We start from the raw sequence: 23806 nt of genomic DNA, 5'->3' as shown, positions 1-23806 counted from the left end.
TTAATAAGTTTAGTCAGTTTTTGCAGTCATTTTGACACTGTCGATTACCCGGCATTTTGTTCTACATATACCACGTCAATCATCTATCTCTGTAGGCGTAGCATTCTTTGTATCAATTATCTGATCATTGCATATAGTGGTGAAAGTAGTAGTTAAGTGTAGATTTGCAAAAGTAAATTATTGCACCCAAATTGACAACCCTGAGCTGGTCATTAATTGAACTTCTTCTCATTCACTTAATTATATAGCCGAGAATACCAAAGAGTTTTGAAAAGGTGCAGTTAACCACATTTTATGTTATTGATATTCTTTTACTATGGCTCTGTTTGTATTTTGCATCCTCTATATCTGGAACGAAGAGTTTGGACGATAATTTTTTGTTGAATAATTGCCCAATTTTCGCAAAATATACCAGGTTTTCTATCGCCTAACTTCTACAGACAGAAGTAATTGGTCTTTACCGAGTCATTATACTACATCGCAGTAACTCGTTTGCTTAGATATAGTTGTGGACGTATAATTTAATCATATTCAAGCATAAGTTTTTTGCAGCCAATTTTTCAATATTCGTTGGTATCACGTGATCAATATTCATCCAATCAAATACCAATAAAATTTTTTTAGGTAATACTCTCTCACTCACTGAAAAAAAAGAGAAGGATTTATTAAAGACTTTCACAACACCACTACAACCAGTTATATCCATCAATCTATACAGCTAAACAAACAATGCCTATTCCATTTGAAGGGTTCTTACCATATGCCATCATGACCGTATTCTACGGTGTCGCCGGCCATGGTGTCCAATTTATTAGATATTGGGACAATGGTTGGAAAAATGATAGATATAATTTAGATGAATGGGATGATAAAATGATGGCGAGAGATTTCTTGTTAACGGGGGTTGAGAGGGGACAGACTAGTGAAGCGGTTGCTCCTGAACATTTCAAGACTAGTCATATTAAGAAACAAAGATATTATTCTACTTATGGTGATAGAATGTTTACTTTGAGAGAAAGATTGTATAGAGGTTATGTGTTTGGTGATTGGGATTGGTCGTAAGTTGACAGAGTTGGAGTTGGAGGTTGTTTTTAATGTCATTTTGTTTTAGTTCATGAAGCCCTTATTTAGCATTGGTTGTTTTATATCGATAGTTTACATATTTATTTTAAAAAAATTCTATTATTATTTAGTAATAAAAAGATGATGATAGTATACAAAAGGCTAATTAGTCTATTTAAAATCTTTATAGGTCCATTTTTCAGTAACTTTAGGTGTGTATTTCTTTTTCTTTGCAACTGGAACTCTTGCTTCAATCTTCCCACTTGATTGTAAACTTAACATTTGATCATAAAATAAATTTCCTTCCGGTTTTAAGTTTTTCAAATTATTAGTTAATTCATGAGATAATTTCACTTCTAAAGCACGTTGAACTGGGTTATATTTAAACAATTTCTTATCCTTCTTTTGTTTCTTTGTAGCTGGTTCTTCTTTCTTTGCGTCTTCTTCTTCTTCCTTTTGTTGCTTTTGTAACAATTCATCCAAGTTGGACAAATCCTTTAATTGTTTCTTTAAATCCTTCAAATTCTGTTCTAATTCTACCCTCTTTTTATGTTTAGCTTCTCTATTTCTTTTAGTCTTCGTCTTGATCTTAACAACAGTCGGTTTATTTATCGACAATTTGAAATCTTCACCCTCTTCATCATTTTCTTCAACTTTAGCTACTTCTTCTTCTTCTTCTTCATCATCACTATCAGACAACATATTATCATCAAGTGTCTGAGTCAAAGCCTTAATCTTCTCTCTATGTTCTTCCATTTGTTGTCTAGTTAATTCACGTTTATATTCAACATCATATTCCTTATTTATCAAATCTTTCCAAGATTCCAAAGATGGATTATATGATTTCCCAGCATGTACCACCTTCTCAGTCAAATCATTCTCAGTAATCTTTATGGGCGCCTTTTTTAATGTCTTGGGGACAACGGTCGCACGGGTGACTTCTGCAGTTGATGTGAATTCTTCAGGTAATTTGTCTTCTGGTTGTTGTTCTGGTACTTCTGGTTCATCCCAGATATCTTTATTAGAAACATTAATCAACCCGTCTTTTTCAATACGTGCAAGAGTCCGGGATTCATTCTTATATTTCCCTCCTGATAATTTAACCAACTAGTTATGTAGGCAAAAGAAGTGAGGAACTTAAGATAATAAAACCTGAAAAAATCTTTCTTTCGGGTTCACCAAAGCGGGAATCTTGGATTTATTAGTCAAGATCTCATGAGTTTTTAATTTCTTAGCTGTGGACTTTCTTGCTTCAGTTGGGGTTTCATCAATAATAAAATCTTCGGTATGATTTGTCCCTAATAAGATTTCCTTCTCTCGGGCAGTTTGTAATCCGGATTCGACATCTTGGATATCGATATTCTTCCTCCATGCTTTTCTTCCCTTTCTGGAAGGTTGAGGTTTTGATGCTCTGTTAGTTTCAGACGACATGACTTGATTTTAGTTGATTGCAAAAAGATTGTTAGAGAGAGCTTAACTGATAAAAAAAATTATTATAGAGAAGAGAGAGATGAGGTTAACGAAATTTTCTTTTAATTACTTTTGATCTAACGACATTTTATCAATACGACATTTGAATCATAACGACATTAATTATTATCTATAAATAGGCTATTATTATGTTCCTGTACTACTAATATCTTCAGAAAGTATTTCTTCTTCTTCACCTTCTTCCTCGGCAATAACTGAATTCTTTAAGATCTTCTCTTGATTAAATTCAAATCCATTTCTTAATTTCTGTAAATTTTCTTCACTTAATGTTCCAGAAACACTTCCATTAATTGAAATAACCGGAGTTGATGATCTTCTCTTCCTTCTCTTTATCATTTTTGATTTAACTGTCTCAGGATTGGTAAATTTCATCATATTATTACGTCTTCTAACCCCTTCTTTCTGGGTCTTAAGTAAAGATATATTAAGGGTTGGAAGAGATTATAGTCATAATTTGTTTCTTGGGTTCAAGACCAATTTAACATCAGTAACTCCAATCCGGGGTTGACATTGTGATTGACATCCAACTAAAAACACCTCAATTTTAGAATTTCGATTTTGAATTGACATGGGGGATAATTTATGAAAGAAATCAAGATTGATATTCACGATATATAACAGGATTTCACGAATTAAATCAGTTACTTTATCAATGAAAGGAGTTTTTATCTTCACCAATCTAACATTCAATTGTCGTAATCCTTTATTTGTCGAAGAAAGGAATTTTCTCGGTACGACAATTGTTTTTTGATATTCACCTGATAAATGATATAATAAAAGGGTAATTATCGTAATAAACAACAAGAATTGTAATATAACCCGCTGGGTTCCAGTTGATGATAACCCCGAATCCAAAATAAATAAATGATGAACTATCGATGCAATAATTGAACATAATATCGATAAAAAAGTTAAATATTTCCTTCTCATTGCTCGTTGTTGAATAACTTGTTCTCGTAAACTTTCTTCTAAAATTAATAAATTTCTAAAAATTTTCCCACTGGCTGGCATTGATGTATATCCTGTTCCATAAAATTCTGATCGATGAGATCGAAGTGAACCACGATACTGCAGAAAACTAAAGGAAGCATAAGAGAAAAATCCAAAACGACTTGTTGTTGTTCCACTTGCCATTGCTACTGAATCAGAATCGCCACTTCCTCTTCTACCACGAGATGATCTTCTTGGTTTTTTTGTACTATTACTATTTGGTGTGCTTGGACTTTCCCCCGATGTGGTGGACCCTTTTCTTGATTTTCGAGAACCAAAGTGTGCTCCACCCCTTTCCTTACGGTTAGATCGTAGAAGTAGAAGTTCATCCTCTTCGGAACTAATAGATTGATTCCTCCGGCTGAGTATAGTTCTAGGACTAAGTGAATCTTTTTGTTGGCGGGGAGTATGAGTATTAACATCCAAAGAACTTTGAGAAGCGACATCTGAATCTGAATATAATAAGAATTCATCAGATTCATTTCCAGCTTTACTTCTAGATGTGACTGGGGTTATATCTAACAATATTGGTTCTTGTAAAATAGATGATGAATCTGGCGGCAGTTGTGGTGGTGGTGGCAGCAGCAGCAGAACATGAGAATATTCTGTATCTGAATCTGATTTGGTTATTGACGTGTCGTGTAGTTTGTCATTAATATCACTGTTACTTAAGGTCTTGTCAGTGATTGAATTTGAATCATCTGAAGATAGCTTCTCTTCAGTTGCTTTTGTTGATTCCATATTTGATTTTCCTATTTTACTAGGTAATTGAATGATTCTTCTTTTCTATAATCTGGCGTGATCTATATATATATAATGAGTTTGCTGCCAAGTAAATGAAGGCTATGTGGGGATGGGATGGGAAAGGGTTAAAAAGGGGTGATTTGGAAATTGATATGTTAACAAGGTGTGTTTCAAGATAATGAAATTTCCAGTTTACTTGGTAGAGAAAATCTTTTATTAGCAAAATGTAAGTAGAAGAATCGAGAAGCAAAAAAAAAAACAGTTAATGTGTAAATTACTAGGTGTCACATGCCAATAGATTTTTTAATTACAACTAAACAATAAGTTACTACCCAATTAATAGACTTGTCAACTGATCCCGAGAGAGAGAGAGAGAGAGATTAGTAAGAGTAACCAATATGTCAACATTAAAGCAACAGAAGGAACAATTTGTATCTGATTTAATTGGTGGATCAATTAATGAAATTTATTTAATAACATCAATTGCTTTAACATCATATTTATCATATAAATTACTTAACAACTTATTAAAAGATAAATTACCATTTCAATATGATTTTATATTAAATGTATTTAGTATATTAGCTTCAATTACTTATTATAATAATAATATTAAATTATTACATTTAGTAATTATATTACCAATATTATTATTATTCTTAATTAACAGTACTTATTTAACAAGTACTGAACCAAAGAAGAAGAAGAAACAACAATCAGGAAAACATGTTGAAGAATTGTTACCCAGGAAATCATTTCTTACTGCTTATAGATCTCATATGTTAATTATAACTAATTTAGCAATATTAGCAGTTGATTTTAAAATATTTCCAAGAAGATTTGCAAAAGTTGAAACATGGGGTACATCATTAATGGATTTAGGTGTTGGATCATTTGTATTTTCAATGGGATTAGTTAATTCAAGATCATTAATTAAGAGTTACAGTGGTAATAATACTTATCAATTTAATATAAATACATATATTAATACAATTGGTAAGAATATACTTAAATCAATTCCCTTACTTATCTTAGGATTAATAAGATTGATTAGTGTTAAACAATTAGATTATCAAGAACATATGACAGAATATGGTATTCATTGGAATTTCTTTATAACTTTAGGTTTATTACCAATAATGTTAGCATTATTAGATCCTTTATTACAAATATTCCCAAGAGCATTAATTGCATTTGTGATAAGTCTTGGATATGAATTGTTATTAAATAAAACCAATTTATTAAGATTTGTATTAGTAGAGGATAATCGATTTAATAATGTAATTACCATGAATAAAGAAGGTATTTGTTCATTTATTGGATATTTTACAATCTTTTTATTTGGACAATCATTTGGATCATTTACTTTAACTAATTATAAAACAAAGAATAATTTAATAACCATTAATAAGATTAAAGTTAAGAAAGGTGGTTGGTTAACAGTATCAACAACAACAGGATTAATTATATCAACAATCTTTTATCAATTAATATTTACATTGATTAATTCATCTTATTCATTTACTAATATTTCAAGAAGAATTGCCAATTGTCCATATGTTTTATGGGTTGTTTCATATAATGCTACATTCTTATTAGCATATCATTTAATTGATAAGATAATACCTAGTGGTAGTAACTATACAAGTAATATACTTGAATCAATTAATAATAATGGATTATTACTATTTTTAATTGCTAATTTATTAACTGGATTAATCAATATGAATATTAATACATTAGAATGTAATACTTGGATATCAATTGGTATCTTAACAATTTATTCATTAATATTTACAATTATTGCAATTCAATTAAACAAAAGAAGAATTTATATAAAACTTTAGATCCATTATTTACTTATAAATATAGACTATCATCTATAATTAAGATTAGATTAGATTAGACTAAGAAAAATGGTTAATTATTAATTCGTTAAAGGGTTGAGTCGAATGATTCAATTTGAAAAATTTCTTAGCAAATCATAAACGATCTCCTTAATGCATATCTCTCACTTACTCATCTTTATACACACTCCCTATACACACTGCCACACTAACAAAAAAAATCAACACATGTGGTTTAATGGTTTGATGATGGTTTTCGTTTGATTTGGAATTTTTCTATACGACGACAATAGTAACACAATACAAATTCAATTAACACACAAACTTAAATTGCTAGTAATTAACCACTATTTTTTTTTTTTTCAAAACCTCACTTTCTTTCTTTTAATAAGACACCCCTATCAATTAGATAGATAAAATAGTACATATACACTATACACTAAACGACAATGGCAACATCAGCAGCTCAATCCAGTTCTTGGACTTCCTTTTTAAAATCAATTGCCTCATTCAATGGTGATTTATCATCGTTAACTGCCCCACCATTTATCTTATCCCCAACCTCATTAGTAGAATATTCCCAATATTGGGCCGAACATCCCGATTTATTCGTAGATGCAGACTTATTAAGAGCAACTGATCCTGATAATGAAGAAGAAGTTGAAGCAATGGCTTTGAAAAGAATGATTGCCGTTACCAGATGGTTTATTTCAACTTTAAAATCACAATATTGTTCCAGAAATGAAAGTATGGGTTCTGAAAAGAAACCATTGAATCCATTCTTAGGGGAAGTGTTTGTGGGGAAATGGGAATGTGATTCTGTGCATGGTGAAGCATTCTTATTGAGTGAACAAGTTAGTCATCATCCTCCAGTTACTGCTTATGCTATTAAGAATATGAAACATAATGTGACATTACAAGGATATAATGGAATTACTTCCAGTATTTCAACAACAAGTATTAATATTAAACAATTTGGTCATGCCATATTAGAATTTCAAGACTTAGATGAATCTTATCTAGTAACATTACCTCCATTACATATTGAAGGATTAATTACTGCATCTCCATTTGTTGAATTAGAAGGAACTTCCTATATCCAAAGTTCTAATGGATTTATGGCCGTGGTTGATTATTCCGGAAGAGGTTGGGTTTCAGGTAAGAAAAACACTTTTAAATCCAGAATTTATCGTGATTCATTAGCAAGTGCCTACAAGGAAAACGCCCTTGTAACAATCAGCGGTCAATGGTCAGGTAAATCATATATTTCTCAAGGTTCAACAACTCCAACTAAATACGATGAATTATTTTATGATGCTGCCAAAATAGCGGCACAACATTTAAAGGTTAAACCAATTGAAAAACAACATGAATTAGAATCAAGAAGAGCTTGGGAAAAAGTGGCAGAAGCAATTAAGAAAGCTGATTATAATTTAATTCATCAAGAAAAATCATTGATTGAAAATAAACAACGTGAATCAAGAAAACTTGAAAAAGAAGCTGGGATAGCTTGGGAAACTAGATGGTTTGATAAAGTGGATTATTTAGATAATGGTAATTCAATTCATGATAATTTTATGAATTTGACTAATTTGGCTAATTTATCTATTCATAATTCACCTTCTGGTTCGATGAAGAATTCAAAATATGATGTTGGGGATGCTAAACATTGGAGATTTAATGATCTTTTTACCTTTTTACTTTTTCTTTAATTCTAACTTATCTAGATGTAATAACCTTAGTATGGTGAATTGCATATAAATAGGGTAATTGTTAGATTGTATTTTATATTTTATATCAGCTTAATACACGTTTGTAAATTTGGATATTCCTCAAAGATCTAACCTTTTTCTGATCTTACATATGTTTGCGCAATCCCGAGGTCGGGGCTGAGGATATACGAGAGAGAGAGTATAAGATTCGGTAAAAATGTACCCTTTATCCCCCTGTAGAAATAATCTCCCACGGCATGTGAATTAATATCTGGGACGCCTAAGAATCAAGCTCGCTAAGTCACACATTTAACTAATCACGCTTGATTATCCAGCTGCAACTCATAATTCTTCGGCTCTAAACCTTTCTTTAACACACATGATCTCAGTCAGTCAGCGAAACGTGCAGATTACAAAAAGAGAACTTACTAGTTCTAGATCTGCTTGTAATACAATCAAACGGTAAAAATTAGCATCCATAATGTCGACCGAACTAATCGTTTACAATGAATCATATTTATTGTTAATTCAATTCCTTCAAAGAACCAAACATATCGATATACATCTTCACCACAGATCATGCCACTCTCAAATGACAAACTATAGTGAATTGTTTACTTACGTATATCAATATGCTTAGTCCTTTAAAAAAATGAATATGGGATCTTTTAAATCTTCCCACAAAGATGTATTTAATTAAGTAACTTGCGCTTGTCATATCTCAGGACCCTCTCTCACACAGTTCAAGCTATAAAAATCTTGAAATGCACTTTCTTGAAATATGACAAGTACAAGAAAACTCTTTGTTGACCACCATCTAGAATAACTACCAACACAAGATGAAAGGACAACAGGAACAAGTTCAGTGTTTAAATAGACAATAATAATAATAATAACTATTATACAACACTAAAACAAACAAAGAAAACTATCATGCACAAATTTCAATCTCTAACCTTTACGTACTAACCAAGAACACAATCTTCATCAGGTTATGATTGACGGCGCCAGTTCCAGGATCAGTGATGCTTAAAAACAAATTCAACTATGCTGGATGGTATCCAAGATTCCAAGCATTATGTGTTTTAGCAGGACAAGAATTCACTACTTGGATTAACGATGGTCAAGCTAATAATATTCTTGTCCTGCTAAAACACATAATGCTTGGAATCTTGGATTAACAATGGTCAAGCTAATAATATATCCAAGATTGGGAATGTTTGAAGCAATTTTAACAAGAATGATTGAAATTTCTGTTAGTCAAGACGTTAGAACCCAGATTTTCTGCAGGCGAGTATGTTGGAAAACAATTGTTCAAAGCAATAAAGAACTATTACGGAAAAACTGACTGAAGAAGAACAGATTCAGTGCATGATTCATTTGTGGAAATCATTTGACAAAGGACCCAACTCAAGCTTCTAGAGTTTTGCTTACTTGAATGAATTTGTTAATACTATTGAAACAATGACTAAGGATAGCAAGAGGATTATGGGGTATTTCTTCTTGTCAAATCATCCACTGGTTGTTCGTGAATACTTCCAAAGATATCATACTCTTTCCACTGTTACTAATGTTCCGGATGTTCTGTGATGACTATGACTTCAATCATCAAAAAACTATGGTCCCAACTGATGTTTCAGCCATGTTCATTAATCAACCACCATCAAACAGATCTGCAGGACCAAACGATCAAACTTGGAGATTCAATATTGCAACTCAGTTCCTAAAACCAGTAAAACGATTTGTTACAAGTAGTGGTTCTGCTCAAGGTTTACCATCATTCATGTCTCAACTGAATCAAGGAAACAGGAATTAAACTAGACCAGGATATCAACCATATGTCAGACCTCAAAACAATCCAACTAGAAGGACTCAACCACCAAGAACAACACAAGTAAACAATGTCACTAATGTTCCTACTACTGAAACAACTGAAGAAGCAGCTACTACTCAATCTGAACCAAATGCAACACAAAATGAATCATTGGATCCATATGATTATATCATGCTCCCATCTCCTGGGTCAAGAAATCTAGCTACTTGTTCGACCACGTGTTATACAGCTCCGACGAAAATGTCTGTTATGAGGAGCTTTGAATACCATTTTTGAAGATACCAATGAACCATTGACTACTGAAGAAACGTGACGTTTTCATTTTTAATGCAACTCAGAATCAAACATCATCAACGACATTCACATGGGATACTGGAGCAGCTAGACACATCTGCAATAATTTTTCATTACTTCACAATTATGTATCAGCTCATACTAAACAATTTCGTGGAACTGCGGGTACTGATAGGATTCCCATTTTAGGAGAAGGTAAGATCTCAAATTCAAAACACTGAACGGAGTAGTGACTCTCCAGAAAGTACTTTATGCTCGTAAGGCTCGCAGAAATCTAATTTGTTCACACTTCGCGAGGGCATTTGGAAAGGTTATCATGGGTTTGGACAGGGAATTTTCACTCATGATCATAAAGTGGATTGCATGTCGTGAAGCGGAATCATCCAAGTTTAGCAATTGTGGTATTCCCAGCAATTCCAAACATAACAACTTCATCACCAATATCTATTACAAGATCTGACACTGAGTTGTACATACTACCTGAGTAATTAAGTAAACAATTGAATACGTAAAGTTGTGTATGGATCATACCATTCCAGCTAATTTCTTACTGCATGAATCACTTGGACATCCTGGAAAAACAACTACTGAGAATCTTCTTTCACAATTGGATCCTATACTTAGAAAATAATTAGCAAAAAGATATTGGGTCAGAAAAATGGAGCGCTTGTGCTATTGGAAACATGACAAAGACATCGGGTGAAGTATCTGAAACTGAAATTATACATCCTGTACATTTGTTAAGTATTAATTTATGTGGACCTTTACCTGATGTTGGACTCAACAAGGGCACGATCGTATATGGATGCTATTCATGAATTTTGGAATTATTTTTAAACTTGAAAGTGATGATGCTAAACAAGCATGTATGATATGCTTCGTACTACTAAATGGAAACATTTACCATGGACCTGAACTCCATTTGAATCATTATTAAACATTTACCATTGACTAGAACTTCATTGGAATCATTATTCACCAATATTGAAAATCGAAAATTGAAATACTATTTGGTTTTAAAAATTATAAGACAGTTGAAAAGAACTCGACAACAACAAATCAATGAATGAATGAATGTTCTTAAGAGGGAATTTATAAATTAGAATCAAATGGCGGAAGGTCAACCCCACCCTCAGCCACAAATTGATTAACGACGAATATGATACAAAAAATACTGCATATAAAACAATGGCTGCGAAATTTTCAAAATTTAAACCTCGGTAGACTTCAAATCACAACTTCAATTCATTGTATATAATCCCACCTCTGTGGTATATTTATTTATATACAACATGAGTTGCTATCATTACTTCTATCTCTGGTTTTTAGGTTATTGTGCCACTACTCGCTGTGGAGATCATTTCCTAATTGGACGAATTCAATTGAAGTCATCCTTGGTGATTCATATACTTCACAATCAAAAGAACCAAAATAACCCTATCTGACCAGAAAAGAGACAACTCTTAACTCCCATAAATGTCTTGCGCTTTTTCTAATTTGGTTTAAATTGCAGCCATTACTCTTTTTAACTTCAAAAAACAAAGCATATTGACATCTTACACCCCACTGAAGATCACTAATGCCGTGATAAACACTTTTAGTGAAATGCTTCTCGATATCAATATGCTTTCCCCTTTGGAGGTGAGTTGTTTGAAATCTTCTCACAAAGATATACATTCTTGGAAACTTGCACTTGTGATATTTCAAGACCCGTACAGTTCAAGCCTTCAAATCTTGAAATGCACTTTCTTGAAAGAAAACAATTACAAGCAACCACTATGATTGCCGAGATTACAATGGTACAGCAGCAAAATTGCAATTTTGTTTTGGGAGGTATCGAAAAATAAGTCTATTGGACGAAAGCAAAATTCTGCTTTGGAGCAAGCAATTACAACATCTGGAAAGCAGATGATATTCTATTCCTTAATACCAACATAAGCCTTAAGTAGGTATTGCTTCAGTTTGACAGGCTAAATTGTCCTTTTTAAACTGGAAAATCTGGAAAGCCAGGGCAAGTATTTGCCTAATTTATTTCTTCCAGGACTCTCTCACCCGCAAGGTGGTTACACCAATAGTTGTTAACGCTTTCTACAGTCTTCAATTCTTCCTTACTTGGGTCTACCTTGGAACAGGTAATTACAACATCTGGAAAGTGAAGATATTCAGTCTTGCCACGTTTGTATGACCAGAATTCAGTAAATATATGGGACAAACAATTGAGTTTCCAATTGATTTATTTAGATAGCCTTCTTAATTGGACTATCTTTGATAATCTTGAAAGGAAGATTTGGAAGATCATATCGGGAAGACCATGGAACTTTGCTAGATATTGGACATGAATGGGTTACAGATAAATATCAAGAAGACAAAGCTATTGAAAAATAACGTAGATTTTTACAGTATCTGAAGGGAAATTTTTTATCTTTGATAATCCTGAATGCTGTCTTCCAGAGACAACGAGAGCCTCTTCTACTCCACTTGAAAGTAAGCGAAGCGGAAATGTGGTAGATGGATAAATCGAAAAAGCTAACACAGTAACAAGTTAATTCTTTTCTGGAAGTGAATAAGGGAGGTACGATAATGTTAAGCAATTCATTAATCTCACGTAATGGTCAATATGGACCATCAATCGTTATGCATATCGCAAGAACATAAATATATAATGGATTTTATTCTCTCAAGGTTATTCAAGCATTACTGTTTTTTAATAGAGGATATATTCTAATTTACAATTACAAGAATTTTACTCCTTTTATGTTGGTTTCCTTGAGCCAGTTTACCCAGGAGATAAGTGTGCAGTTTGAACACGTGTCTTGAATTTACTTGCTCCACTTTCAGAAATTCGCTTGGGTATAATTTCTTGGTTTATTCTGGTTATCCGTAGTCAATTTTCTGGAGTTGCAAAATTTCTTGGGATCATAAAATTCACGTGATGATTAGGGCTTGCACGTGCCATGATTTAGGGCTCCTGGGTGGGTAATATGCAGTACCTTCCATATCGGTAACATCCATTCTCCCATATTAATTTATACGCACTATAAACAAAAAATGCTTCCATACAGTCTTTTTTTAGTCACACAAAAACTCACAAATTCTCATTAACTAACAAAACCTCATACACACACTCACAATTCTCACTCACTAAACTTTCTTACGCTCTACCACCAAATTTTCACTCTTCAGTACTAACGAAAAAAAAAGTTTGAATTTTCTTAATTAAAAGAAACCTTTTCCTGAAACAACACCATTAAATATATAACTCATTAGAAATGGCTGAATCTCACAGATGTATGTTTACCACAAGCAGACCACACAGAGAGAGGGACAAGAAACACATCCATGAAACTTTGAATAAAAAGATCTACACAACAAATACGAAAATGAATGACAATACGAACAAATCCATCAACCATCAAATTATTGCAACTACTTGAAAATTTTTATATTGATATGAAACAAGCAAGACAATATGTTTAAGATATCAACCAAATGATTTATGTTCTATCCGAAAGTATTGTCTTCTAGACGACTCTCGGGAGATTATCAATATCACTATCAATATTTTTCAGATTTTTCAACCACTGATTGTTTCAACATCAACAAACTTTTAGAACGAGAGATATCAACTACTACGAATTCTATTTGAACTTTCAAACATCTCATAAACCTCGGGAAAGATCATACTTCATCAATATCAGATTCAAATGTTTCATGGACTCTCACAAGTTTCTCTCAAGATTTTAAAGGAACACTTTTACTAACATAATAAAGAAAATCATATGCAATTTCCATTTGTGTAAAGAATGGTTGCAAGATTCTTACTCACCAACCCAAACGTTTCTTTGATTCAAATTGAAGGTGTCGCTAACTCCAAGGATGCTAAATTCTACTTAGGTAAGAGAATTGCTTACGTCTACAGAGCTTCCAAAGAAGTCAGAGGTTCCAAGATCAGAGTTATCTGGGGTAAGGTTTCAAGAACCCACGGTAACAACGGTTTAGTTAGAGCTAACTTCAAGAAGAACTTACCAGCTAAGACTTTCGGTGCTTCCGTCAGAATCATGTTATATCCATCTAACATCTAAGTATGCTTTAGTTAATGAAAATAATTTGTTTTTTAAAAGAGAAGAGAAAGGAAACAGGGTTGTGTAATTTATATTTTTTTATGATGGTGTTTCTTTAATGTTGCTTTAACCATTATCAATACTCAAAGCGATATAAATGTATATGTTTAGAACTTTCACACATAAGTATAATATAGAAGGTTTTGAATACACATAATTTGAAAAAGAATTTAATTATTTGTAACCCAATTGTAGATTATTAGAGAGATATTACTTAACGTTTAAATTTCTGACCATATTAAATGTATAAATGTAAAGAGGCAAGTTATACTCGTTCATAACTTGGAAATAGCTTTACTAACTACTCTACCAAAGACAACACTAAGGTTATTTCTTCTTGGTGGATTAGATAAGGGTGGTACCTCTGGAGGTGATTGCTCACCAACTGCAAATAAGTTCTCGATTGTCGTTCCATCTTTTCTAATTACTCTTCCATTAGTATCAATTTGGATACCACCCATAGAGAAATGAAGTACCGGAGTCACAACACCATAGTAGAAACCTTCTTCTACATTGATCTTATTTCCAAAATGAGTCCTACCAAAATCAGAATCATTCTCCTTCTCTATGATCGCATTATATCTCTCAAGATGTTCAGTGACTGTTTCGTCGGCAATCCTAATTGTAGGATTTAACTTTTGCAACAATTGACGTAAATCTGCAACAGTACCTTGTTGAAGCAACTTTTGTGAAGCATAAAATCCAATATGAGATTTAGCTTTAGGAACATCATCTAAACTAACTACAAGAATAGATAATGGAGAATCAGGAGTAAATCCCAATTGATTAGCAGCGGTAACTTTACAATTATCCAATATTGCTCCAGTGACTACATCACGAGTAGCTAATTCATTGACAAATCGGTCACCAGTTGTTGGACATAACAAAATCCCTCCAATTCCTCTGATGACTTCCCCACAGAGAAATTTCCAACTGTCATTTGGAGCATCAAGTTTGACAAAACCAGTAGGATGGACTTGGATTTGGTCCATATGAATAAGGTTTGCATCAACGTCACGCTCAGCAATCTTTTGTCCATCACCAGTGGTTTGATTTCCATTTGACAGTGGGTATTGTAAAAGATCAGGTCTGAATCTCTTTAATAATGAATTCTCTTGAGATTGGATATCGGCCGAAAACCCACCAGTTGCCAAAACGACATTCTCACCTTGTAAAACATGTAATCTATCATCCTCGTTAGATTTATATTCAATACCTTTAACTCTAACATTAGCAGAATCATAAATCAATTTTTCAAGTTTTGAATTCTTTAAAATAGTAAGTTGTTCAGGATTAGTTTGTTGGATTTCATTTAATTTCATACTTAATGCACTTTACTAACGTTTAGGTCCACCATTAAAGGGTGATGGAGATACCCAAGATCCTAATGAATGACCGCCTAATCGGACTAATGCCAGTAAATCAATATCAAAAGAATCTGCCAACCAATGAATTGCATCTCCTGAATGATCAACTAATTTTCTTGCTAAATTCTCATCACTTAATCCCTTTCCTGATTTAATAGTATCTTGATAAAACACATCAACGGTATCTTTACTATCTTTAGGATGATATCTTGTAGGAACGCCATTTATACCAGAAGATGCTTTGATTGAGTTTCCTCCTAGCTTATCTGTCTTTTCCATTATGACTACTTTGCGACCGTGACTAAGTAATTCTAAGGCAGTGGTAAGACCTCCAAGTCCACTACCTATAACAATTGTTGGCGGTGAAGCTGTTGATGATGTCATTCTAAGTAATAAGGATAATTTCCTGGTTGTAATATTGAAAATGTTGGAAATCGTACTAAAATTGATAAGAATGATTATAAAAATACCTAATGTTAATAGGTATTTGGGATATATTCTTAAGACACGAATTTTGGGAACTAAAAACGTTTAAAAGAAGCAAGAAGCTAGGTGTTGCAAAGAGAGGGGATTATATATTTTTATGTAACAAACCTGTATGATCTGATTTAAGATTTAGGTTTATATATCCGAGCATAAAAGTCTTTAGTAAAGTAAGCCATACCAGACTACTTGAACTTTTAAGGAACCCGCTTTTATTGTGGAGCACATCGGAAATTCACAAAATCAAAGGGCACGTGATGGTTCATGCATATAGTGAATGTCGTGATGGTTGTAATATTTGGACGACATTATGCGTTGGAGACATTATTCCTTCGGGATTGAAATATCAAAAGCCAGTCATTTCCAAAATGGAATTTAATTAATAATCACTTCAATCTTACATCTTTCATCAACCATGATTCAACTGCATCCAATTATACATCCAGATACAAAGAATAGACACTTCTTTAAACTTGGTAAGGATGCTTGACTTATATTGAAACCTAATCTAGGACTAGCAGCAGTATGTCAATTTTATAATCCTCAGAAACCAATTGGATCATGTCCCAACGGTAATGATTGTCCCAACAAACACGTATCATCAATGTATTCAAATAAAATCGTATGTAAGCATTGGTTAAGAGGATTATGTAAAAAGAATGATCATTGTGAATTCTTACATGAATATAATTTACGTAAAATGCCAGAATGTTTATTTTATTCAAAGAATGGATTTTGTACTCAGACTCCAGAATGTCTTTATTTACATGTTGATCCTCAGCTGAAGATACCGGAATGTCAGAATTATAATAAAGGATTTTGTCCCGATGGTCCAAATTGTAAAAATAGACATGTAAGAAGAGTGTTATGTCCTTTGTTTTTGGCGGGGTTTTGTCCAAAGGGACCTGAATGTGAATATAGTCATCCGAAATTTGAAGGAATTGTGGGAAGGCTACGGGTTAAACCAAATACTGTTAAATTGATAGATAATAAAGATATTAAGGATACTTCCGAGGAGGCAGAAGGTCAAAATGATAAGGAGGAAGAATCAAAAGAAGCGGATGGCACAATACAATCTAAACAGATAGAAGTCCTAGATGATAATTATACACCTGAACTTGAGGAGCTACCTCTTATGGAATAAATAGAATAATTGTATAGGTTCATAAGTTAATAATATTATAGACCAATATAAATGTTGTTATTTATAACATCAAGGCAAATAGGATATCTAACTGCCTAGTCGGAAGCGGATTATGCGTATACTGAAACTCGTTTTAACACACGTTAATGCATGTCGTGTATTACCCTATACCTGTAATGATAGGAAATATAATAATAATATACTACGTAGTCGTCACAATATCCTTTTCTCATCATCAGCTGAAGAAACTCACTAAACTCTATATTTTCGAATTTGATTCCTTTCTTGAGGTGTAAGAACCCAATTTATCCCCAAATTCTCTTCCAAATCCATTTCATCTTCTTCATCACCACCATTTATCTTTTTGGAGATGGCCACATGCTGATAGCTTTCATCATATTCTTCATCATCCATCCCCACAAGTAAAACAATCTGAGTTATTCTAACAAACTTTTCTCTTAATGGATAATTATCAGCACATACTTGATTAATCAAATATGATAAATCTTTCTCTAATTTAATCGAACCCAATTCATTAATCTTGAATTTCTTTAATGAAACCATTAATTTCTTCTCTATTAAATTGGATAAATTAATAACTATAAGTCTCAACAATTTATCAAAAATTAATGACTTATGACAAGTTTGAACATATGGTTTAATCAAAGCTTGCCAATTGGCAGTAAATTTAAGTAATGTGCTTGGATCATTCAAAGAAGCCGAGGAATATATAATATAATTTTCATTGGATTCAGGTAAGAATTCATTCACAAGAGCAATTAATTTACTCTTAATGGATTGATTATAAAGATTAACCAAACTTTCGGCAATGATTTTATTTGTAATACTCATAAATGGATCCAAGAAATCATTCTTTAAAATAGTTTCAATCTTATCTTTATCTTTCCCAAATGGGAAACTATTCTTCAAATAATATTGATCTGATTTTAAGATCTTATCAAATACTTTCCCAAAATATTCTTGAGCCATCGCAACTGTATTCAAATAGATTATAAAATTAAGTAATTTGGGATTATTAGGTGCTGTTTGAAGACTTCCCACAATCGCACCAGATCCACTCACCACACTTCCCAATGCACTAGTTGCCGCACCCTTGAGGAATCCCATACCGACAGCACCTGGATCTGGTGTCAGGCTACGAGATACACCAGGAGAAGGAGGACCTCCAGAAGCGGCATGTGAACCTTCACCAGCAGCAAGTAATGATAATGTTTGGTTATAACGTGGTTGATTGTCGTTTAAGTTCTTAATAAAGAATCCGTTGATTAAATCTGATTGAATAACTAAAAAGCTTTCATTGATGAATGTTTTGACAGATGAAGGTATTCCTGAATCGATGATATTTCTAAGGGTTGTGTTTAGGATTAATGTTAAATCTTCAATTACGGATGAACAAGGGACTTGTTCAGGAAAGACTAATCTTTCTGGAGAAGGATGGTAGACGAGATATGAATCTAACGAGGGCATTTCTTCAATTGTTATTGCTTTTTCTAAAGATCTACGGAAGTAGAACTTATGAAGTGTTTCAAGGGATGGAAGTAACTTTTCATTTATTTTCTTTGTAAAGTTAGATTTTGATATTAAATCCGGTAGAGATAACAATTCAGACCCTTCTTGTTGAGTATTGAAATATTTGATGGTAATAAATTTACAATACATTGACCAATGATGGAAAATACTGGCTAATTCCAGTAGCATATCACCAATATGTCTAATTGGAACTAAATCATTATCATTTATCTCCATACTTGTATCGAAATATTCTCCCAGTTTTCGTGATTCATTGGATTGTTCTCTTAATTGATTTTGTCTTGCTGCCAAGATGGGGAAATTGTACAAACTAATATCTTGAAAGTATTTATCAAGTCTTCTCATATCATAGAAAGTATCAGAAATGATCCCAATCTGCATATCTATTTCTCGCTGTATTTTGGTAATAACATAAGAAAGGGCTCCTGGATATGTTGAACTATAGTATCGTTTAATCAAAGGACCATGTTGGGATAACATCATTGATATGCTTTCGAACAACTGCATGGTGATAGTAGCAAACACCCCAGGAATCAAATCATCAGGGTTAACATCGTTCGTTCTTGAAATTAAACTCTTCAGGGTTTCGTTTATAATCTCACAAATGAATTTCGAATAACAATTCAAACCGATTTCTTCTTGACCTATCATTGGAAACAATTGGAAATATTTCGTCAAGTGCTCTACATTTCTTGCTTGCGCAGCTTCATTAAACTTATCTTTGAATACGTTTGTTAATTTCTTAATCCATTTTTCAATAGCTACGTGAGGAAGTTCAGGTATGTCAGTGGAAGGTATAACCACCGAGGCAAACTTCCCATCAATTAATTCCCTGGGTAAATTAGATGTGATTTTATGAATACATTGAGCAGCTAACTCCCAATTATTATGTTCTATAGCATAATGAGCCTGATTTATATTATTCTTAAGTAATTGAATATTCTTAACAAAATCTAAAGTCTTATCAACATTCCCAATTTCTTCATCTAATGACTTAATCTTATAAGTCAAAGAATGACCTAAATCATTAGCTACCTGGAATAATTGGGAAAGTTCATTCGAATGAGTAATTGTACTGGATAGCCTGGTTGCTCTAATCAATTCTATATTCGTTATATCTTGTTGAAGCTTCTTTTGTTTAATGGTTGTATAATTATCAAGGTCATTATCGATGTGAGATACCACATTGTCAATCTTGTCGATTAATTCATATAAATCTTTGGGATTGGAAGACCGTTTGTACAATTCTTGTATCTCGTCCACTTCCTTCTCCAATGCAACTTCATTTATAATCGATGCCTCTTGTTTGAGGAGGTATCCATTGTGCGTCATTGCCCTGTGCTGTTCACTCTAGTGGCTGGTATAGGGCTCTTTGCTGTGTTGTAAAAAAAAACACGTTCAATTTGGACCCGCTGAAAAATATGGCGCTACCATGATTTGATAAACTCATAACTGGGCTAGAGATACAACTATAGTACTGGTTATACAAGAGTAATAAAAATAGAGTGTATTGAAAATGTGAGAAAATCAATGAAGTCTAAACTAAATATCTAAGCTAAAGCACCCATTGGATCATAATAGGGAAGTACATTAAATTCTTTGGATTTCCAAACATCGTATGCCTTCTTACTAGCATATTTCTTAGTGGTAACAATTTGGAAAACATATTCATCAAACCATTCATCGGTCATCATAAACCAACCTTTCTTACCCGTGGCATCTCCCCAAGAATTCTCAATCTTCCATCTAACAGGTAAATTCGAAATAGGATCAATATGAACCCCGGTAATCACCATAGCATGGGTCATTTGAGATGAACCAGTTCTTAATCTTTGCAGTTTGGTGTTCTCAAGTTTGAAATCAAATGCAGTTTCATAATCATAGGCTGTCGTATCTAATACTCCTGATGTTTTATCGGAGAACTTCCCAACATCACAACCAAAGAAAATTGGTTCATTATCTTTCAACATCTTAATTGCACATTCTTTAATTTCATCAAGTTGAGTATTAACATATTCGATTGGTTTCCCATTGAAGACATTATTTAAGCGATCGACTGTGTATAATGTATCATAATCATTTCTTGGATCATGAATTAATGAAAAATGAGCTTCTGCATCATATTTGACATGATTTTTAAAGAAATCTAATGGAGTAGTTTCGAAATGTTTATATTTCCCATCTTTATCAATGAATTCCCAAACGAATTTATCATCTGGATTAGGTGGAGTACCTAAAGCCAATGTAATTATTTTATGAATAGTTTGCATGGCATCAAGTTTGAATTGATCAATTGTTGACGCGGTTGCATCACTCTTGATTAAGTTCCTAAGTTCTAATCCAAATTCTCTAAGCTTTTCGGTAACGATATAGTTTAATTTAGCAGAAGCAGTAGATTGGGCATTATCGGGGAATACTTCATTAGGAACAATACCATATTTATTAACCAAATTAACAATCATATCCCATTGACCACCATCATTAACAGGAGCAGTATTCAAATATGAAATTAATCTGGAATCTAATGGTTCATCTACAGTTTCACAAATGTTTTCTAAAAAGTAATTTGCTTTCTCTAATTTATCATAAAAATATAAATATGATTGAGACACTTGAAATTCATCATCCTTTAAATTATAATTCTTAATAACATGAGTTCTAAAAATATTAGAAGAAGCAAATATCCAACATCTACCAGACAGCTTTTGATTATTTAAAAAAGCAGGGGATCCAATGGTATCTACAGTAATATTAAATAAGAATTGATCTTTAACATAAGTATCAATATCTGATTTCCCAATGATGTCTAATATTGGATGTTTAGCAAATGCATTTTGAGCCAAAATATTTTTTGGTTCTTTCTTAAATTTAATCTTCCATTCATTTAACAAATCATAAGAAAGTGGATTCTCTGTCTTTCTTTGGGTGAAGATTTTTGTAGTTGTCATTTCAGTGGTTTCAGATTCTGGTTCTATTTCAAGACTTACAAATGATTCTTCAAGATCTTGTGATTCTTCAACGTTTTCAATTTGAGTCATTTCGTTTTGGTTCTTTCTTTTATGTTTCAGGACTTACTTTTCTCAATTTATACGGTTATAGGCGTCTATTTATCTAAATATGGAAAGAAAAGGGGGATTAGTTAAAGTGTGGAGTAACTTTTTGCCGCCTGGTTATCTTTCTATTTTTTGGTGCCATTGTGTTATCTTACCCTTGTAGTTGTGAGGCACAAAAATCTACAATCGTCTGATGTCATCAAAAATGCCCCATACAATCCTTTACAATGTTATAGTTTTATTATTCTCTTTGATACATATTCTTACCACCCCCGCTCTGGTAGTGGAGTGGGTGATCCTAATACGAATTCAGCTCTACGAAGAAGTGGCACGTACGGCTCTCCTTACCACTGCTTGAACAAGACATACTTTTTTGCAACCAACTAGAAGTCGTGGTCAATTATAAATTTACACTACAGTAACCAATAATTGGCATTGGCACTAGTAAGTAGAGTCGTGGTTAAGCTTCTATTTCATTAAATATATATATATAGGATGATATGAAATAAGTAACTAAGAGAAAGGAAAGACTTGAATCATCTAGATAGACTTATTCTTGGTTTCTTAACTTTACCTTTAAGACCTTTAATACCAGCAACACGATCACCTTTAGTAGCTCTTTGACCTTCCATTATAGTCAGTTTCTTAACCTTACCAACAGTAGATCTATCAGCTTTACCTAATACGGTTTTAGCTCTACCTAATTTTGTCTTTTGAGTATCACTTAAAGCTTGTTTCTTAGATGCATGTTTTTTCTTAATGTTATCTATATGATTTGGAGACATTAATGAAGGTTTAGCATGAGCTTTAGCTCTTGATATACGTAATTTTCTACCCTTCTTTGATTTATCCCCAGTTTCAATTGGTTTATCATTTAAGAATAATGCTTTATTAACGGAAAGAGTATCTTTAAATTGTACCAATGCAAACCCTTTACCCATATTAGTTTTTGAGTCACGAATGATTCTAACTGATTCAACATCATTATCTAATTTAGAATTAAAATAATTCCATAAAGTATCTTCCTTTTCTTCAAAATCTAAGTTCCCAACAAAAATGGTTCTTCTGTTATCTTTTGGAGATGGATGAGCAACATGATCTACACGTAAATGATGGTCTTCGAATTTAGTGGCATTAAGGGCAATGGCACTTCTTGATGCTCCTTTATCTGTAAATACAACATAAGCATTAACTGAATCTCTTGATTTATGTAAATTCTTCTTTGCAATGGCAATTTTTCTAGGTAAACTTTCATCAAATGAAATCGATCTATATCTGATAGATTCGACTTTACCAAATTCTTTGAATAAGTTTTTAAATAATTTAGCAGCATGTTTGGAAGTAACGACATCAGCAGGAACATTACCTACAAAAACTGTTCTTTCTGCTTTAAGGTTAAGACTAAGAAAATTTAGTTATCAAAACCGTCGTCACCTAAAAACAAACATTTCCTTCTTTTCTTCGTCGTCGTCTTGTTCTGCTGATTCTGATTCGGCTGGGTTTTCTTCATCTTTCTTGTATCTTAACAATTTGTCGAAATAAGATGCTTCTAAATCTTCATTTAACTCTGCCTTCTTCTTAGCTTTCTTCTTTGATTTCTTTTCTTCTATGTCTTCCTCTGATTCTTCTTCTTCTTCTGAGTTATCTTCTTCAATAGATTCTTGTGCGTCATTACTTTCTGAGCTTTCATCTTCTTCGGATTCTTCATCTTTTTCTTCTTTTGATTCTTCTTCTGGTACTTGGGGTATTTCTATAACTGTTCTTCCTTTAGGTAATTGATCTCTTGAAACTGGACCATCTGCTGCGTTTTTGAATAAACTATCAACAGTTGTATCCTTTTCAGTAGATCCAAATAAAGATGCAAAACTAGACATGACTGCTTTATACATTTATATATATATATATAATTAATTAATCGTATAAAATCAAAGAAAATGGAAATTCCCCTATAGAAAACTAAGTTGAAAAAAATTAAGAGATGTTTTTAAAGTAGGAGAATAAATTGAGAGATGAGCCGAAAAGAGAAAAATAAAAAATAATATATGTGCACGTGATTACCTGCATATAATTCGTTTCTGGCTTCTTTTAATAAAGTTGCAGTTTGGATCTTCTA

The 23806-nt window shown here is 32.7% G+C and overlaps 13 protein-coding genes across 13 annotated transcripts; 6 read left to right on the top strand and 7 right to left on the bottom strand. All coding sequences in view use genetic code 12, as the record gives it.

Annotated features, from left to right (window-relative positions):
- Positions 1-729: 729 nt before the first annotated feature.
- On the top strand, positions 730-1062 carry J8A68_002555 (uncharacterized protein; the record flags this gene model as incomplete). Its single annotated transcript, XM_049406318.1, has 1 exon — positions 730-1062. One exon carries the CDS (start codon positions 730-732, stop codon positions 1060-1062), a length of 333 nt encoding a protein of 110 aa, XP_049264160.1.
- Positions 1063-1233: 171 nt separating this feature from the next.
- On the bottom strand, positions 1234-2493 carry J8A68_002554 (uncharacterized protein; the record flags this gene model as incomplete). Its single annotated transcript, XM_049406317.1, has 2 exons — positions 1234-2169; positions 2242-2493. The coding sequence occupies 2 exons, from the start codon at positions 2491-2493 to the stop codon at positions 1234-1236; spliced, it is 1188 nt and encodes a 395-aa protein (XP_049264159.1).
- A 186-nt stretch (positions 2494-2679) lies between these two features.
- On the bottom strand, positions 2680-2889 carry J8A68_002553 (uncharacterized protein; the record flags this gene model as incomplete). Its single annotated transcript, XM_049406316.1, has 1 exon — positions 2680-2889. One exon carries the CDS (start codon positions 2887-2889, stop codon positions 2680-2682), a length of 210 nt encoding a protein of 69 aa, XP_049264158.1.
- Positions 2890-3000: 111 nt separating this feature from the next.
- On the bottom strand, positions 3001-4284 carry SPO7 (Nem1-Spo7 phosphatase regulatory subunit; the record flags this gene model as incomplete). Its single annotated transcript, XM_049406315.1, has 1 exon — positions 3001-4284. The coding sequence occupies one exon, from the start codon at positions 4282-4284 to the stop codon at positions 3001-3003; it is 1284 nt and encodes a 427-aa protein (XP_049264157.1).
- Positions 4285-4685: 401 nt separating this feature from the next.
- GWT1 (glucosaminyl-phosphotidylinositol O-acyltransferase) lies at positions 4686-6134 on the top strand (the record flags this gene model as incomplete). The annotated part of the gene is made up of 1 exon (XM_049406314.1): positions 4686-6134. One exon carries the CDS (start codon positions 4686-4688, stop codon positions 6132-6134), a length of 1449 nt encoding a protein of 482 aa, XP_049264156.1.
- A 449-nt stretch (positions 6135-6583) lies between these two features.
- J8A68_002550 (oxysterol-binding protein) lies at positions 6584-7846 on the top strand (the record flags this gene model as incomplete). Its single annotated transcript, XM_049406313.1, has 1 exon — positions 6584-7846. The coding sequence occupies one exon, from the start codon at positions 6584-6586 to the stop codon at positions 7844-7846; it is 1263 nt and encodes a 420-aa protein (XP_049264155.1).
- A 1570-nt stretch (positions 7847-9416) lies between these two features.
- J8A68_002549 (uncharacterized protein) lies at positions 9417-9956 on the top strand (the record flags this gene model as incomplete). Its single annotated transcript, XM_049406312.1, has 2 exons — positions 9417-9603; positions 9673-9956. 2 exons carry the CDS (start codon positions 9417-9419, stop codon positions 9954-9956), a joined length of 471 nt encoding a protein of 156 aa, XP_049264154.1.
- Positions 9957-13777: 3821 nt separating this feature from the next.
- On the top strand, positions 13778-14056 carry J8A68_002548 (60S ribosomal protein eL33; the record flags this gene model as incomplete). The annotated part of the gene is made up of 1 exon (XM_049406311.1): positions 13778-14056. The coding sequence occupies one exon, from the start codon at positions 13778-13780 to the stop codon at positions 14054-14056; it is 279 nt and encodes a 92-aa protein (XP_049264153.1).
- Positions 14057-14370: 314 nt separating this feature from the next.
- Positions 14371-15846, bottom strand: OSM1 (Osm1p; the record flags this gene model as incomplete). The annotated part of the gene is made up of 2 exons (XM_049406310.1): positions 14371-15363; positions 15472-15846. 2 exons carry the CDS (start codon positions 15844-15846, stop codon positions 14371-14373), a joined length of 1368 nt encoding a protein of 455 aa, XP_049264152.1.
- Positions 15847-16549: 703 nt separating this feature from the next.
- On the top strand, positions 16550-17089 carry YTH1 (cleavage polyadenylation factor RNA-binding subunit; the record flags this gene model as incomplete). Its single annotated transcript, XM_049406309.1, has 1 exon — positions 16550-17089. The coding sequence occupies one exon, from the start codon at positions 16550-16552 to the stop codon at positions 17087-17089; it is 540 nt and encodes a 179-aa protein (XP_049264151.1).
- Positions 17090-17341: 252 nt separating this feature from the next.
- Positions 17342-19972, bottom strand: COG4 (Golgi transport complex subunit; the record flags this gene model as incomplete). The annotated part of the gene is made up of 1 exon (XM_049406307.1): positions 17342-19972. The coding sequence occupies one exon, from the start codon at positions 19970-19972 to the stop codon at positions 17342-17344; it is 2631 nt and encodes an 876-aa protein (XP_049264150.1).
- Positions 19973-20190: 218 nt separating this feature from the next.
- Positions 20191-21678, bottom strand: LAP3 (bleomycin hydrolase; the record flags this gene model as incomplete). Its single annotated transcript, XM_049406306.1, has 1 exon — positions 20191-21678. The coding sequence occupies one exon, from the start codon at positions 21676-21678 to the stop codon at positions 20191-20193; it is 1488 nt and encodes a 495-aa protein (XP_049264149.1).
- A 551-nt stretch (positions 21679-22229) lies between these two features.
- J8A68_002543 (uncharacterized protein) lies at positions 22230-23582 on the bottom strand (the record flags this gene model as incomplete). Its single annotated transcript, XM_049406305.1, has 2 exons — positions 22230-23094; positions 23140-23582. The coding sequence occupies 2 exons, from the start codon at positions 23580-23582 to the stop codon at positions 22230-22232; spliced, it is 1308 nt and encodes a 435-aa protein (XP_049264148.1).
- Between the last annotated feature and the right edge of the window lie 224 nt (positions 23583-23806).

The sequence above is a fragment of the Hemisphaericaspora subhashii genome, assembly GCF_019202705.1.
Source record: "Hemisphaericaspora subhashii strain CBS 10753 chromosome Unknown scaffold74, whole genome shotgun sequence".
In the NCBI taxonomy this organism is placed as follows: domain Eukaryota; kingdom Fungi; phylum Ascomycota; class Pichiomycetes; order Serinales; family Debaryomycetaceae; genus Hemisphaericaspora; species Hemisphaericaspora subhashii.
The sequence above is the reverse complement of the archived record's forward strand: the minus strand, read 5'-3'. Positions and strand labels throughout refer to the sequence as shown.